This window comes from Crassostrea angulata, chromosome 10 (genome assembly GCF_025612915.1).
Source record: "Crassostrea angulata isolate pt1a10 chromosome 10, ASM2561291v2, whole genome shotgun sequence".
NCBI lineage: Eukaryota > Metazoa > Mollusca > Bivalvia > Ostreida > Ostreidae > Magallana > Magallana angulata.
In genome coordinates, this window is record NC_069120.1 from 48428401 (window position 1) to 48447370 (window position 18970).

General features: G+C 33.3%; 1 protein-coding gene across 1 annotated transcript; it reads left to right on the plus strand.

Annotated features, from left to right (window-relative positions):
* The first annotated feature begins 146 nt into the window (after positions 1 to 146).
* Positions 147 to 17051, plus strand: LOC128167396 (cell migration-inducing and hyaluronan-binding protein-like). The gene is given in 25 exon segments (XM_052833101.1): positions 147 to 302; positions 1093 to 1318; positions 4664 to 4815; positions 5659 to 5941; positions 6370 to 6549; positions 6877 to 7083; positions 7784 to 7888; positions 7978 to 8114; positions 8262 to 8334; positions 8759 to 8889; positions 9978 to 10036; positions 10038 to 10103; positions 10444 to 10513; positions 10717 to 10851; positions 11216 to 11345; positions 12120 to 12183; positions 12294 to 12329; positions 12914 to 13036; positions 13865 to 14045; positions 14297 to 14509; positions 14668 to 14882; positions 15625 to 15792; positions 15953 to 16130; positions 16236 to 16283; positions 16941 to 17051. Coding segments are annotated over 25 exon segments (3333 nt in total). The 5' UTR covers positions 147 to 179; the 3' UTR covers positions 16971 to 17051.
* The last annotated feature ends 1919 nt before the right edge of the window (positions 17052 to 18970 follow it).

Consider the following 18970-nt stretch of genomic DNA (forward strand, 5'->3'; position numbering starts at 1 on the left):
TAGTTTTTCAGCATTTCATCAGCATTGATCCCGCCTATAATGTAAGATAACTAAGGTCAGAAGAATATCCCAAGGGAGAACAAGATATTAGAACAACTATTTATTTCGTTTTTTAATCTAAATTTAAAGTCCACATATATAAACCTGGTATACTCAAAAGATTCAGAACTCAACAAAAAATGGAAAGAACAGGTTGGATTTTGGTGACCTCTTGTTTAGTTGCCCTTGTGGCTTCTCAGGGTTGTCCAGATGATGATTTAAACCTTAAGAAATGGTCTGACGACGCAACTTGGAATGGACAGGTATATGAGTATATTTTCATACCTTAAATATGTTTATGCTTTTGGCCAAGTGTTTAGATATATCGTGAATATGCCTCATGTTTTACTAGTTTCAAATAAATTATAGAAGGCTATATATTGTTAAATTATACAAAGTTTAATTTAAAGATACAAACAAATTGTTAAAGTATACATCATGTAAATATTGTGATATAAATTACAAAGCCATCACAATTTTTTAGTGAATCAATAAACCACATAATTTTTTTTTAAATTGTATTTTTCCGAATTTGTATGGAAGCGCATTGGGGTCTACACTTGTTGTGTTTTAACTTATAAAGCATCCTTTTATTGTATTGTCAATATATAAAGTATTATAGTCTCTTATTTATGCAAATGTATTGAATTGTATCTTGATTTCTAAATAATTTAAATCACTTTATTGAATTTAAAAAGTTTCAGTTCTATCTGTTATATTGACTTCACAAAATACAAAGTTTGAAATTTTGATTTAAGAATGTTAATGAATTAAATTAAGATAGAAATGTTGACAAAGAACAATAACACAAATTATTTAAAAACCTTAGAGAAAACGAAAAAAATGTAATGTTATAGTAAAGGGTATTTTTTACGGGTAAGTTTGCTTTCACACAAAATTTATTAACTTTATACTTTTAAGTGTGTTTTTTCTATTCGACATTTAATTACAAATTAAATGCACAATGATAATAATTAATGGTAAGGGAACACCACTTACTTGCTTCGAAGCTATATAATTTTGCTAAGAAACAACATCATTATGCTCTCTCAGCTTCCACAGGAGGGGGACAGTCTTGTCATACAAGATGGCGACTCCTTCCTTCTGGATACCTCCCCGCCTCCTCTGGACTCTATCACCATAGAGTTCGGCGGGAAACTGGTCGTTGCTGACGGCATGGACATAAAGCTGAGTGTCAAGTACATCTTGATCCGCGGGGAGATGCACGTGGGCTCGGAAGACTGCAAGTTTACAGGAAAACTCCATATTACACTGCGAGGTCGGTAACACGCTAATCATAAAATTATTATAGTTTGCAATAAATAAACGTCTACTTAAGTTTTACATAGTATGGTTATTTTTTTAATTGATAAAGTATATGACTACATTCAGAACTTTAAACTTTAATTTTCTTTAAGGAGGTTTTGATGATGATAAAGGATTACTTACAGTGTACAAATTTTGTTTGACATTTATTTATACATCAAACAACAGATTTTTGCTGACACTAAATGACTTTATCACATTAAGGTCAATCTTTACGGTCAGTTGCCATGCTGTTTAAACCATTATCTTTTGATATTTTTGGAGGCGTTAGGTAATTGGCTAATCATTGCCGATCATCGGTCTATTTTACCAAATAATGTTATTCAAAGAAATGAATTACAGTAAGCTAACAAATAAATAAGGATTGGAATTATGCTTCTAATTAAAAATACCAATGATTATAAAATATACAATATATTCGAATGTATACAATTGTATTGCTAATTTCAATAACGAGCTGATAATTGAAATAGAAATTGCTGTGAACGACAAAACAGCACAGCACATGTAAAAAAAAATAATAGTCACTTTCAATACAAACTAAATCAACACAGTCGCTAATTGTTCACTAAAAATAAGTGTACAAGAAAGATGTCATAAACAAACCTGAGCTGTTTCTTCTGATTTCTTCATCAATGCATACATGTGTCTGATCTCATCCTTTCTTAAACTTGTTTTGGATACATGCAATTATTTGCCGGATTAAATGATTTAAGGTAAACGTTTACTCAGAATGAAAAAAAAAAATCCACTGATGATAATGAAAAACCATCTATTGTGTGTTAAAGACCTATCATGGTAGTGCTATTTTTCACTTTCAAAAAAGTAGTTCAATGACCTACTTTTTGAGATAATGGCCATTGACTATTTCTAAAAATTTTAAGAAAAGTCCCTAAAACTTTTTGAGTATCATTGAATTTTTCTTAATTGTGAAATTAATACAAATTGCTAAACTCTTTTAAAAATTAAATACAGTTTATGAATATCAGTGACACTAAACAGACACAAAGCATTAAGTTTTTATTCACAATTTTTATGAATATTTCAGTCCGAATTTCCTCTATCAGTTTTCAAATTCCTTACCTTTTTTTGGTTCAATTTTACAAAAAACGGAATGATGATAATGCTAAAACATTAATAGCATTAAACTAGGTATATTGACCTTACTCTGCAGGCATAAAAGTTATATGAGGTCAATGATCAAAATTTTGAGATATGGTGTATTTTAAAGTTTTTAAGCAGTTTTCAATATTTTTGTAGTGTGTGCCATTCGAATATCTAAACAAAATAGTGAGATAAAACCAGCAGAAAATGTGCAAAATTATGTTTTTTAAAAGATAAAATCTTCACTTTGAACATGACAGTACTTACCAAAAATATTTCAGTGAAAAATAAAATCTGAAAATTTTAGTCCGAATTTCCTCTGTTTTGCTTAAAGTAAAACTTTGTTTGAGACTAATTGCATAATATAGTAAAAATACTAAATGGTTTGTCAATAATAATTCATTTCATGAAAACTTTTAGTGTTAAGAACAAATTTTACTCATGACATTGAACTTTATAACAATCCGAATTTTAGAACTCAAACCCTGAGTAAACAACGTCCTTAAATCATAACTACCAAATTAAGATGTGAAGAAAATTGCTCTTCTTGTACTAAATAAGGTCCATCGCTTCGCTCGGCACCAAAAAGTTTCCAAAATACTGGTAGAGTTACATGACAAAGTCGCAATTTTATAACAATGTCATTATTTTACCAATGCTGGGTTTGATGCTGTCTGCCCATTTAAAAAAAAGGATAATTCAAATTGCAACGTCTCATTTTTATGACTTATGGCGCTTTCCATTAACGTTGCCTCGCCAGCGACGTTATCGGGAAACGGTGACGTTAATGGAACGGTCGGCAACGTCACAATGCTCCAAACATGACGATTGCAGCTTAAAACTGATACTTATCTTAAAATTCGATCCAGAAATTTTGGCTATTTGTAGTTTTAATGTATTTCAATGTAGTAGGACAACTTGTAGTTTTGGAAATACTGGTTCTGTAGAATATCATAACCTCAACGCCATATTGTTTCCTATTCGGCAAAGGTATATTGCGTTGCCACAATCGCTCGCCGGCGACGCCCGTTCCAGCAACCGGCAACGAAGGCAACACCGGCAAATCAGGCGATGCCGGTTAAATGGAAAGCACCCATAGTTTGCAAAATGCAAGAATTATTATTGTAAACAATTACAAATTTTGCGTAATAAGGGACGAGATCAAAATTTTATTTTCCTAAAATACATTTTTATTAATAAAATTGTTTACTTGTTTAATTTGAATGACTGTTAGAATTCAAGATAGAAGCGAGATACCGAAGTAAGAAATAACTGATAAGGAAACAAAAGCCCGATCTTATATTTGTTTACAAATAATGCAAAGTACAGGAATTACCATTTATTTGAGAAACAACTCGTGCCATAAAAGATAAATGGAATCAATATTTCATAAATGATAGTACATGTGTATCAACAAAACAAAATTAACCTTTGATTAAAACTTATATCAATACGATGCATATGTAAACAAGGCAAGAGCTTCGTTTACAATATAGAATTTCGTATTCTATACTTGCTAGTAAATCAATAATTGGCTTTTAAATTTTAATGAATCATTATAACTACCAGTGTTTGCAATTCTAGATACTAGTATGAACAGATAAAATTTGTCAATTTTGAGCTCAAATTGTGTCCAAGTCCCTTTAAGCCTCTGGTATAAAGATAAGTTGATAGTGTCTCACAAAAATTGCAATGTTACTGGTCTTCTTGTACTGCAAGATCTTATGAGATTAGAGAGTAATAGTGGTCTAATCACAATGCAATGTTTCATGGCCCATGACAAAACTGCAATTATAAGCGCTGCTGTTGATAGAAGACTTTATATTTCATATTACATTTTCCAGATCAATCGCTTGTGATAAAACAACAAATCAATTTTGTTATGTATTTTCCAATACATTTATTAATGAATATATTAATATAGAAACATGCAATTGCTAATAATCATTTAAATAAAAGTAAAATGGATCGTTTTCCTAAATATTATAAGATGGTCATATATGACATTAACAGGAACAGAAGACCTAATCACTCATATGTAAGTGCAAGCCAACCAATTTTTGTCGTACGGTCAACTCTATCATAAAGCCCGTTGGTCTTTATGGATTTGTTTATTTCCGACCGTACTTGATGACCTCATAAAACTCTAAAATTGTAATGGTTAACTTACAAGTAGTTCGATTGTGTTCGACAGGTAACCTTGGTGAGTATAAGGTTGACGGTTTTGGGGAGAAGTTCATCGGAGTAGCTGCCGGGGGAGTCCTGGAGATCCATGGGGAATACCGTCTGCCATGGACCAAACTCGCCTCCAATGTCAAGGCCGTCGATTTTATCTCCAATGTGAAGGTCAGTGCCTAAGAATAAGATATTTAGACAGTTCTTTTTTGCTCGAATACTAGTACTTTTCGTCTAGGAAAAACTCTTTCAGCATTAATGATCACAAAGTAGTAATTTGTAAGTGTGTATTTCTTATTTATAATTTTAAAAATGGGTGGTATTTTTTTAAACCAACAAATTAAAAAATTATTTCTAGAAAAATAACGTTTATTAAATCTTTCCTGCATTATAATACTGCCATTTTATATTATTTTATACAGATTTCTTATACGTTTAGAGAATCTCAAAATATGATTCTTAGCTGTATGCATATGTCTTAAATTGAAAGCATATCTATCAAATTTAACAGTCTCTTTTATGTTTCCTTGTTGTTAAAGGTGAAGACGATTGCACTAGGTTTTTTGATATTTTAATATTCTAGTAAAGCAACAAAAAAAAATTGATAAGAAATGAACAAATATCATTAATTGAAGTAAATGACAACAAGTAAACATATACACCATTAACAGAGTCAGCATTGACTTGAGAAGCAACTGACTTCCCTTTAAAGTGTTTGGCGATATATTGTAAAATATACTGACAACCAATAGTAATAAATTAAAAAAAAAATCTACTAATTTATTCCGACAACATACAAAGAAAACTTTCTGATTATTCATTTAAAAAGATTTTGCATTAAGAATTCGTTTATCTGGATTATTATTTTAATATAAACGTCGATTGATTTGATTTGATAAAGTCCTGATTGTTTGTTTTTTTTTATTTAAATGATTAACTTTTTTAATGAAATTTGTTTTTTTTTAAATGGATCACGCCTATGATGTTGTCTTATGCCTTTTGTTAATTGATCAGAATATTGCAATAAACGCCAATAAACAAGACAATGCTGAAGTGAAAGACGACGATGAAGATGACGAGGGAAGCGATGACGTTGAAAGCGATGACGACAAAAGCAACACGGCTGATGCAACGACGGACCCCAATGTTAGAGAAAGTATCAAAATGGAGGCGCTTGTTATTTATGTTTTCAATGAACAAACTGGTGTTATGGAGTCGGCTGCTCGGTTAGTGACCACCGGTGGTAAACCCAAAGATTTTCCAAAAAAAGTCGAAGAGGCAAGAGAAGTTCTGGACTGTAAGTAAATCATGCAGCAAAATGAATATTTAAAAAAAAAAACATTGTAGAAAGTGAACAGATAGATGAGGTAGATGGTAGTTGGCATTTTTAGACTCTGTTGATCTCTTTTAGAAGACTACTAGTAAAATATATAGGTAAATGTATATGTTAATACCAACATTTAAAAGGTAAATTTTCTAATGGCTTGTAGCCATTAAAAGTTAAAAGCAAATCTGACTCTGAACGGTTTTGACCATCCAGCTGCCTTATCTATGCCAATTTTTAACATACAGAGAAGGGGGAGTTTCAAATTATCCATTTTCAGCAATAACTTTCAGAGCTTTAGAGATTTTCCTAGTGCCTTTGATGTTATTTTTCATCATAATTATTTTGAAATTTTACATGACACACTAGTTATTCGACACCTGTTACTAATCTAAATTCAGCTATTCCTGCTGGACGCATCGTCGCCATTGCTTTGAAGAGACGGTTCCGTGTGGGTAAGGTGGACACTTCCGGACTGTTCGATATGTTAGAGCAGTGGGCGTACGGGGCGGTGGACGGCTCCTCACTCAAATTCCGGGACTACAAATTCCACGGCGCATGGGCCATGATTAAAAAACAAGGTACGTTAAATTCCACTGTTCATCTGTTTTAAGAAAATTTATTTGTAAGATCTAATACCATAGAAAATAATATTCTTCAAAGAAAAATAACTTAACTCATATTACTGTGTTCATGATTCAAAAGAAAAATCGTCTTCTTCTTTTTTTTTTTACCTGTATACCAATTTGCGCTAGATCTTGAAACCACAAAAAAAGTCGTGGGTATTATTTTTTTTCTTAAAACTATGCAATGCATACACATGTAACAAAAATGCTCCAAAGCGTTGTCTGTTTGCTGTTTAGTCTGACTGATGTACAAGATCATAATGTTTAAACGATTTCACCCAGGTGACGATTCATCAATCCAAGAACTTCTTCTGAATGATGACGGTAAACCCCTACGTATTGCGGAACTCTACCACATGGAGAACGGCCTCAAGTTCAGCGTCCGTAGCTGGGTCCACACGGTCCGACGTAACCAGTGCTACTGTCGGGGAAAGTCCAGCTCCCTCTCCATCATCAACTTGGTGGACGATGTGCAAACTTGGAGGAAAGGTAGTATCAAATACTAGAAACGAAAAATATATTCGTTTGAATATTTTGTAATTGATTAGCATATTGACTTGACCGGGAAATTATTTTATTTTTCAAGAAAGAAATTTTTGTTTGTTTGTTTTATTATTTTTGTTAAGAATTTGAAATAGAGGACATATAGTACAATATAACAAAAATACAGTTCTTCAGAACAAAGTTAAATATGTAAAACACGGTCCTCTGTATGTGTATTCCAACATTGAGATAAAATGGCAAGATCTTTGATTTAGTCATGTTAACATGAAGGTATAAATCTTAATTAGTCGTACATTATTTGTTTTGATTATAGTATTATAGTATTGATAAAATTTGTCATACATATATGTTTGACAAGCTTGATTTATAGATGTTCCAGTTTAAACATCACACTTGTAAAAAGTGTGACTGCTGATTAATTAGACTGCTACTGTGGAATCATTAGATTTCGTGGTGGCTCAATTTTCGTGGATTTCGTGGGTACCTCTCATCCACGAATTAACATCCTCCACGAAAATTGAGCCACCAGGGTTATAAAGTCATATTTCGTTTTGTAGGTAAAAGAAAATACACGAAATTACGTCCCCATGAACATGTAAAATTTCAGGAATCCACGAAAATTGGCCCCCACGAAAATTGATGATTCCACAGTATTTTATTTTTCAAATTTTATTCCATGTCTCAGGTGATCAAGTTGTGCTTTTATCTACTGACTTCGACTGGGAGCAAAGGGAATTCGGAAATATCATTGACTGTCCCTCTTGTACCTCGAACCAACTGCAACTTGATCGTGAGTTATTAAATGTCATAACACAATCAATTCAACAACCTAAGAAGAGCAACTCTTAAGTTTGATTTGATGCGTTTTCTCTATTTCAGTTGAACCACGGTTTGATCATTTTGGCGAGATCTACAAAAATGTTGACATGCGCGGCGAGGTGGCCCTTACCAACCGAACCATAGTAATAGAGGGAGAGGCGGATGCTAATGGCAAAAAAATGGGTGGACACATCAAGGTCAGCCATAACACAGTGCAGTTATATGACCACAATCAGATAATTGTTAATTTTATTAAACACTAATGAGTAGACATAATATTTACTTTCTTTGCGTTTTAAGATAATAACCATGCATGTATATTAGCTTTACATTGTCTTTTTAAGTTTCTGAAGGGTTTCAAAACAGTCCAGGTAAACAACGTGGAATTGGTTCGCATGGGCCAGCAGACGTCACTAGGTTTGTTCATTTATACTCCGTTTAAGGTGGTATGGGACACCTCCATGTTGTGACGTATTATTTATCGAAATAAACAATAAAATCCCATGTCATTTTATAAATAGTTTCTTTCTTAAAATTGTCACCTAACGGCATAGCGCAGTGGGTTAGAGGATTCACTACGAATCTGTAAGTCATGAGTTTGAATCTCGCTGAGCATTTTAAAATCTTTACCTTCCAAAATATTTTCAAACGTATTATACATGGTTAGATATTGTTAAATTTGAAAATTGTAAACCGGTGAAAGAATTTTAAATATTATGTTCTTTGATCCATATTAATATCGACAGATGTCCTATACCACCTTAAATCTGAGAATATCTTAGATATGATTGATAATTTCAAACCTCACATGTTGTGATGTCATGATTTCTTAAATGCACAGGCAACTACCCGCTCCACTTCCACATGTGTGGAGATGTGGATGACAGAGAAAAGCCGTCCCTGTTGAGTGGAAACAGCATCAGGGATTCATTTGCGCGCTGTATCACCGTCCACGGCAGTCATGGTGCTCAGGTAGGATTCATTAAGGGTCATTGATCATTGTGAATGTATATAGCTTCACATTGAACTGTGCTTTAAAAGACCAAAAGTGGATAAGTAAGCAGCTAATATACAATTATTGCAGATTTCTTTTAGGTCAATTCGATTGATCGTAAAAACCCAGCAATAATTATTTTTTTTTATTACCTAATCAAAGGGATTTTGTTGTTTTATTACAGATTAAATATTTTCGTCTATTTTGTATATGTATTCAGGATTCAAAGTCATCTATTGAACTGCCGGTCAATAGACTGCGATCTATTAGATCGCCGGTGAATAGACTGTGATCTATTGACCGCCGATCAATATACTGCGATTTATTGGACCGGCAACGCATTTTGGAAAAAGTTTAATTGCTACTAGATTAAAAGATAATTCTATTATCATGTTTATTTTACCATTGGTCTTAAAATTAATCTTTTAGGTCATCTTGGTATTGATTAATAATGACCCGAATGCATAATGGTATAACCTTCTTTAATTTAGAATTGTAAACACAAAGTACTAAAAACGGAATTAGGTAATAAAACAATTATTTAATGCCTGAACAGTCAATAGACTCGGCCGTTGGCCTCGGGCACTAGATCATACTGAGCTGTTCCCTGCACCAAGGGAAAAATATTCGGGTGTATTGACTGCTCAAGCATTAAATAATTGTATAATATGATTCCGCGACAATTTGATGCAGACATATTTAATTAAGTGTTATCATGCGAACATTTTAGTTTGAAGCCATAGCAGAACAAATTTAGAAACGCGATATTCCATTGGACGATCTAATTTTAGTCTAATTTAGACTTCCTAGGTGAATATAATGTTTTTAAATTTCTAGATTGTTGGATATCAGCCATCAGAGAGCAGGGAATTAATCAATCATATAATAACACAATTTAAATCAATCAAATGTTACCTTGGCATCGGATCAATCCATTTATTTTTCTGTATTAAAACGTCGAAAGTTATGTTATGAAATATTGTCAATTGTGATCAGTTAACCCATAAGAATTAACAGTTTTAGTAGAAAATACCCATTGGATGGATAGCATTGTTGTAATTTACAGGTGAAAAATAATTTCTGCCTCAACACCCTGGGTCATGGATACTTCCTGGAAGATGGCGGCGAGAACAGTCCTGGACGGCAATCTGGGTGCAGGACAAAAGAGAAGTTCGCTCATTGAAACAGACAAGTAAATGATCAAATTGTCCGTTCATCTATTAAAACTATGAACACTTCGTAATGGTTTTTATGGATTTAAGTGCAATGTCATGTTTTTGTTCAAGCATTTTCATTGATTTATCTAATACGTAATAAAGGACTGAAACAAATTGGTTTTATAAACACAATATACAGCATATGAAAATCATATGACTTGTTTCAAAGATAGAAGATAGAACCAAAATCGGGGGGAAATGTAAAATGAATATTGATGGACAATTTCATATTTATCTATATTTATGGATAGCCATGCTACTTCATTAAACAGTTAATTGTCGGTGATTATGACTTTCAAAGTTATATATTTTCAGATTCCCGACAACATTTTGGATCACCAACCCTCAGACCTACGTTAGAAACAATGTGGCTGCTGGCGGGGAGGTAAGATGTTACTCCCTTCAGTAAAGGTTTTGCAATTTGCATATACATTAGTAACGTGTTAATTGCCAAGGTGGAAGCAAAACAAGTTTCATTTATTCATTGATATATCTATGGAGTAAAAGTGACAATGTTATTATTTTTGTTTTCATATGAATATTGAAGCGAAAAATGTTTGTTAATTCGTAATTTGCTTCTTTCTTTAGGGTCATGGGTTTTGGTTTGTCTACCCAAATCAGCCATGGGATGCCTCAAAAGGTCTTGGAATGATGGAGCTTTATGAAGCAATGCATACTGCAATTTTTGAATTTGATAATAATGTGGCGCATTCCTATAAAAAGGTAAATGACAATTGTCAATTGATACAAATTGTTTATGTATTATACTTTGATAAGAAACAAATATTTTAAAATATCAAAAGAAAGCAAACAAAACATTTTGTCCTTGTGTTTTACTACTGTAGATTTCTTATTAAACGCTAAAAAATTTACATCCGCGTAAAATCGCGCAAAACGCTTCTTGCAAGTTTTAAACCTCGCTTTTATTTTTTGGACATATGTTCACTGCATGAAACTATGATAAAAATCCAGCATTTGTAATTTTGTTTTCGCGATTTGATTGAAAACAGTTAAATCGCGGAATTAAGTACCTGCGTAGAAGAAGGAATCTATAGTACATGTATCTACATGTAGTTACATTTATCAGAGTGGGTTATTCATCGACAACATTTTGAAAGAAGACGGATCACTTGGAAACACCAACACGTATGAGCCCTGGAACGATCCCAAAGATCCCGACTCCGGCGCCAAGATGGTCACAATAAGCCGACTTACAGGTAAACAAAAAAGTTACAGGTAAACAACTGACAGGTTAACACAATAGTTACAGCAAACAACTGACAGGTAAACACAATAGTTACAGTAAACAACTGACAGGTTAACAAAATAGTTACAGTAAACAAATGACAGATAAACAAAACAGTTACAATTAAACAACAGACAGGTAAACACAATTTATAGTTACAGTAAACAAATGACAGGTAAACACAATAGTTACAGTAAACAACTGACAGGTAAACACAATAGTTACAGTAAACCAACTGACAGGTAACAAAACAATCGCAATAAGCTGACTGACAGGTAATAAAATGGTCACAAACCGACTGTAAACAAAATGCTAGTGGTTACAGCAAACCAAATGACAGGTAAACAAAAAAGTTACAATAATCCAACTGACAGGTAAACAAAATAGTTACAGCAAACCAACGTACAGTTAACAAATCGATCACAATAAGCCAACCCACAGGTAACAAAAAATGTCACAAAAACGACTTACGTGTAAGTTCTAATATTTTATAGTCATTGTTAAAGCCACCAAGGTGCATCAAATGGGAGAAAATCAGCTTTAAAACTTTCTTTTGGATATTTTTTTCAATCGTATCACCATGCAAGCGAAACGATATTATCGAATAACATTAAGTTAAAAGATATTTAAAAGGACATGTATAAGGGGTAAGAGATCATATTGCTTAATAAAAGGTATGATATTTTTTTTTTTACAATTTTCTGAGAGATCTATTAAAATAATATATATTGCACTTATATTTCAGCATATAAGAACATGAAACAGAACGCTTGGATCAATGGCGGCTACATCAAAGTAACCCAATCATCGTAAGTATTACACATATATTTCATTATGTTGATACTTAGATAAATTATAATCTTAGTAATTTAAAAGTTATTACAAAATTGAGCAAAATCTATCATTTTTTGTTTTACAGATTTTCAGATAGTATAATTGGGTTAACATTTAAAAGGTAAGTATATTGATCAATAATTTGGGCTAACTACATGCAAGATTGTTACTTTAAAAAAATTGATCTTGCTATAATTTTTTTATTCTATTTATGGCTAAAAAAATAAATGTTGTCAATATAAGATTATGTGAAGAGACTTTTGTTATTGTCATTTAATTTTTAAAAGCAGTAGCAAAAGGAAGTTTATTAACGGAAATTTAACTAGCATACCACTAAAAGTAATGGCAACTTCGTGTTGCAAAAAAAAAATGCCAAAAAAAAATGTAGGCACAACCGATATGTTAAATTTATCTAAATATTATATATTAAGAACATCCTTTCTAATTTGTACTTTAAAATATTAGGCTTTCTCAATAGCTTTTAGTCATGTTAGATAAAACATACAACGGTTATACCTGGTAAACTTTTAAAACAATAACAGAAATACAATGTATATGCCTAAGAATAACGTGAAAAATCACGACCAACACATTCATGCTGCAAAGTTTAATCACTAATTGAGATGCATCATTCCTTATTCTTGTTCAAAGCCACACGTACCTCGTTATTTATTCTTAAAGTCAAGTTTTTTTTTTCAATTTCAGGAGTTCTCCCCAGGAACAGTTACTCGACCACAGCGTCTTTGTTGGGGATTCCCCCAACATTGGATCCGCCTCAGTTGTTTCGAAGTTCAAAACATGGGGACGATCCGTACCTTTGGAATTTGCGTAGGTCTAACTCTGTTGACATATAGTGTAGCAAACATTTATTAGATGAAAGACGAATGTACATTTGCTTTACTTAAATTAAACATAGGCGTCGGAACCGGGGGGCTAGGGGGCCCCCACTATTTTTGCAAAGTTAGGCCTAACCATTAGGCACATATGCATAGCATCGGGGAGGGGCTACACCCCCCCCCCCCCCAACTTTTTCTCGCAGCAGACATTGTTCTTAAAACCTTAAAAATATAGAAATATTAATGATGATATTGAAAATTGGAGTCATAGGTATACAAGCCCCCCCCCCCCCCCCCTCACACACACACACACACACACACACACACACACTACGGGTTAGGATATTCATAATCATGGGAAGTAGGTTTTTTTTTACTTGTCAAGATTTCTGATGATAAGTTTAGCCCCCCCCCCCCAACTTTCAATTTGCTTCCGACGCCACTGTTAAAAAAAATAAGACAACCGGAGCAAAAAACGCCTTAATTATCATGTTTATATTATACTTTTTAAAGGAACGTAAATTATCGTTATTGTCGATGAGTACAATGATTTAAATGAACAGCCATTTCTTCCATACATGATCATATCTTGAAATCTAACGTCACTCTAAGAAGTTTGTGCAGTCTGTGCTCATCAAACAAGCAATAATCCTTTCATAGTCAACCTCAGAAGTTTTAGTACATGTATATTTAATCGCGAACAAACTTATTGAAACTGGTTAGGTTGTTTTCGGTTTTGTCAGGTCATCTTCAACTTTCTTTAAAAAAGTTGTGAAAAATACACAAATGATGTTAACTATATCTGTTAATGTTTTTACAGAGATCAGCCCCGACAGGGTTTTGTATTTTACCATGGACCTGTTTACGTCAGTGACACGTGGTTTGGAGATTTCGCCGACACAGATAATTATAGATCGGGAGCTTTGGGATTTCAGCGAGACAACGATGGTCACAGCTCGCCAATCAGCGCGATCAGCGGAATCAAATTTGCGTTTTCAGATGTAAGATCGAAAAAAGGTTGGAAAAACATGAATTTTGAAATTCTGGCTGTTCGATATGTCGAGAATTGAATTTAAGTTATTAAAGTGGGATAACTTTGTCAGTTTGTAAAATTTTGGGAAATTATTATTAAAGCAAAAGGATTAATTTCCCCCAATCGTTTCGGCATTGCCTTTGATGACTTTTAAAACAATATGCAAGTACAATATAAATACTAGTACCTTAATTATTCAATAATATTTTATGATTACAGCCATTGGAGGGTAACAGAGTGTTTGACGGAAACGCCACCGACACAGGGTTTACTGAAAACGACGGAGATTTGATTGGGACTTTCCGAGACACCGATGGTACTGTTTACAAGGCGGGCGCCCAGATCGTCAAAGATATTCTTTTCCACTCGACGCCAAACTGTGTCCAAAGAACCAATTGGAAAATGATGGCTTGTGAAGAGACCTTTGGACAGGTTAGTATATATTACTGATACTGCATAACTTTACAACACAAAATGATCCCTTAGAGCATTGAGGATCTTCATTATTAGTGCTTATCATCTACATGTACATGTGTAATAGTGAGAACTGTATGTGGTGTACCGATACATGTATGTATTTTTCACTCAAGGTACGTTTATCGTGGGGTTCTTGGGGCTGGAAAGCGAAAAATGGTGCGTCTGATGTTTCTATATACCGCGATGACCTCCCGGATAACCCTATTGCAGCCGATTCCAAGCAGCAGGCGCCGTTTATGGCGTTACTGGGAGGCCAGTATAGCTATATGGCAAGAATGAACGGGAATATGCCAAAAAGTGTCAAGTTTACCGCACTTGGTTTTACAAAGTAAGTTAACCTATACTGCAGGTATATTCATTTTAATAAATCGGAGTTTTACTTCTTTTTTGATAACCAGGCAGTGTCTAATTTTTAGACACATTTTCTACTTCAGTTTTTTTTTATTAATGTTTAGGACCAATTTTACAATTCAAATAAATGAATCATTTCCGCTTTCTCTTAGATTTTTTTGGCCTCGCACTTGATGTGAGCTTGTTTGGAAACAAGCGTAACTTATAGTTAGATCTTTAATTTTGTGCTATCATTGTTCTTAATTATTTTTCATCAAACCGAGGGACGGTTTGCCAGTTGCCTAGTTCTACTGAGCTATCAATAAAATTTAATTAATGATAATTAAGTAACATAAAGATAAAGTGATGAAATAAAAAAAAATCGCAGTCTAATTCATTGTAAGGTCGGTGATTGCAATACAATAATTGAGCAAATCGTTTGTATGACATTGCAATCGATTGACAAGCATCATTAACCACGCAACCCTGACAGTTATTCCTTACTTATCTAAAGATATTTTTCTTATTTCTTTAGATCTGTAGATACTAGTTTTTGCATAATTATGTATTTACATCGACCACAAATTGAGTCATTTTGTTTGTTTTTTAAAACATGTTTTTCATATGTAAACACACCCCTTTTACTTGCTAAATATCGATCTCTCTGGAAAATGGCATAATAATTTCATCTCGTGATATCAGAAAATGATAAAATAGATTCTTGATGGTTTTCTTTCAAGAGCACAAACGGCCCGTGTCGGATTATGTGTTCCTCGGGATGCCACTGTCAAGGTCAAATTTCTTGACTTATCGGACAGCTCGTGGAAAAAAGGATCAGAAGTTACGTCCCTTGATGAGTTGGATGCTAGTACCAATCCGACAGATTTTTTCGCAGATTCTGAAGTCGGGTAACTGCTTCATAAATAACTATTTCAGCAATATCAACAATGGTTTAAAAATCCAACCTAATAATCCCCTTTAAAAACATAAAGTATATTCCCTCGTCTCTAAGTACACACAATTGGTATTCCTGTAAAAAGTTATTACCATGGTTACTGCTTTGTTCAGGGTTGTGTTCTTCAAACCGATGCACGATCGAGAGTACACCTCTACCGATCTGACGGACTGTCTAGACAGTACCTGCCCATCTGTGACGGTGACAGTGAGTGGTGGAGACTCCACAGACTCGGACTGTATCTCCCGAGCATATCCGAAGTACCAACGGGAATCCTCGGACGTTTCTCTGGTATGCGTAATATAAACGTCTCGGAATTAATTCAATTTATTCATCCTTGCTATATTTTCATAAATGAGATATAATCTCGACCTTTTTTTATTTGTTTGTTTCTAGGAACCTGACACGACATCCCTACCATTGGCGGATCTGTATCCACCAAGTGTAAGAAGTTTTGATCATGCAGTCGTCTAAAGCTTCACATTTACATAGAGTTCCTGTTGTAGACTTAAAAAAAATACCCTAAAGGGACTTGAACACAATTTGACTTAAAATGTTCAAATTTTATTTTTCCATTCTCAATGTTTATACTGAAAAACATAGAAGTTTTTAATGCAATGTCCAAATTTGAAAGTCAAATATCAAGTTATAAGCAAGATACAGAGTTCATAGTTCTTTGTTTTGTAAACAAAGCTCGAATATTGTCATTTTTACATGTGTGTTGTATTGGTGTAAGTTTCAATCAAATGTATCTTTCTTTTGTTTATAATAGTATTTATTAAGATATTGAGTTAGTTTAAATTGTTTTTTACATGTCATTTTGTCTAAGAAATGGTAATTCTCTACATTACATTTTTTGTAAACAACTATAAGACTCGAGCTTTGTTTACATAACAACCAATTCTTACCTCTGTATCTCGTTTGTAACTTGCCTTAAACATTCAATATTTTGGTCAATCATTTAAAATGCTCCAGTAAATCATTTTATACATAAAAAATAAAATTTTTGATCTCAAATCGTGTCCAAGTCCCTTTCAAAGACATCGAGATCAAATATTTTTTTGTAATTTGTAGAATGATATAATACTTTTATAATTTCAGGGCTGGGGTGCCGGATCCACTCGAGATTGACAGTTGTACTATGACAACTGAAAATTAGGACTAGATATACATGTATCTGTAATAAATCATATCATTACTATTATTTAATAATGTTCACTTGTGTTTTGTTCCCCTATTAATTTTCATTTGATAATGCCTGTATATAGCTTATGTTGATGCTGGATAAATACATGTACCAATTAAAAAGAGCATTTTTTTTAAGAAAACGAATCTCAGAAATTAAAAAGGAATGATTCTTGAGGTGATCAAATCCAATAAAGGCATTGACGCTTTATCATAGATTTTATCACGCCTGACCTCAATCTTCAAAGATTGATTTCCTATTACTATACTACTAGTATACTATACTATGCAGTTCTACGATTTAATTAAGAAATAAGAAATCATTTTTTGAGTATTATGAGGTAATAACATTACTTTAATGTTACTAAATATCTCTCTCTCTCTCTCTCTCTCTCTCTCTCTCTCTCTCTCTCTCTCTCACACACACACACACACACAGGAAAAACTTGATTTAAAAATTGAAAGCTGGAAAATAAGATCCTCTTCAACAAATACCCTTAGGAATCCACCAATGTGTTAGTTATTCCTTGATTGTTCTTTATTTACACTATTTTTCATACCAATATCAATCGTATTGTAAAGGTAAGATGATATTGTAATTGCTTGTCAGGTATCTTAATCTCAGTATCCTTATACTATTTTTACTATAATGTTTAGTAAACAGCGTTAGATTAGAAATGGCCTTGCCGGAGGAATTAAAGCTTTCTTAATTCTGCCTGTAAAGAATTCCCAAATTTCCACGTTTTATGCGAGTTTTTCTGCTCAGAAATAAAAATGTATCCTACACCACATTTTACTATACATGTATATGCATAGGAATTTCAGTCGGAAGTTGTTTTCGTTCCACTGGAACCGGTCGGCTTTCTCCGTAATAGATATTTGACAAGCAGATCACTCGGAAGACCCTTATACAATGCCAAGTTATTCATTAGTATTACGGAAAGTAACTACATACCAAATAAGACAGAGCGTGACGGACACTAATCGATATTTCTGTTTAAAGCATGCTTGGCTGGGTATGATTGTCCGGTTATTAAACTTGTTTAATTTGAGGTACATGTACTTTAGCTCAGAGATGTCGAGCACTGTTGAACATGTGCCATTTTAATCGCTATTTCTTGGAGTCCCACTTCAGAGAAAGGACCGAGAAGTTATCATGATAAATTGGCGCCCTCTTAAATCTAAAAAAGTGATAAACTCTTAATGATGCTGATATATAGAAAAATGAAACCGTCGAACTGTATTTTAATTAATATTCAATTATTGACATCAATATCGATGAATTTAGTTTAACGTCGTTTCCAAGGATATATAATTTCATGGACAATGGTAAAATTTAAAACACATATTACTGTTAGTTATCTTTCTTCAATGAACAATTTTATTTCGCAATTAGTAATTAGCTCAACAACCAACGAAATCCATTAAAGGATAAAGATAAAATCACAGTGAACAATAAGTAAAAATCATAATCATACATATCGAATCCACCTACAAAATATGTGCGATTACACCAGAGGGACAGTTCAATGCAATGCAGACAGACACCTTCTACACGACGGTTTAATGTAGCATAAGTTGTCGCTAAGAATGGAAACGGACTCATCCAACCATTTTTTTTTTCAAGGTAAAAGAGACTTGACGGTCATTAGAGCTATAAAATGGACTCCTCGTATTTCTAATTACATCACCTGGGGGCTCAACTGTTAGCAATCTTTTTACTGTTGACCGGGTCAAAATCAGATATCGCGCACCGTTTTAGTTTCTATATAAACGATTACCTATTTCTTAAACACCAAATACTTTTATTTTTGAACGAACGACTTTTTAAAAATCATAAATCTATATTTCAAAGATTTCAAATCAACGAAGTTTTTTTTTTCGTGTGAAACTGTAATTAATGGTTCATAATACCACGGCAGTCCTGGCTCTAATGATTGCTCAAT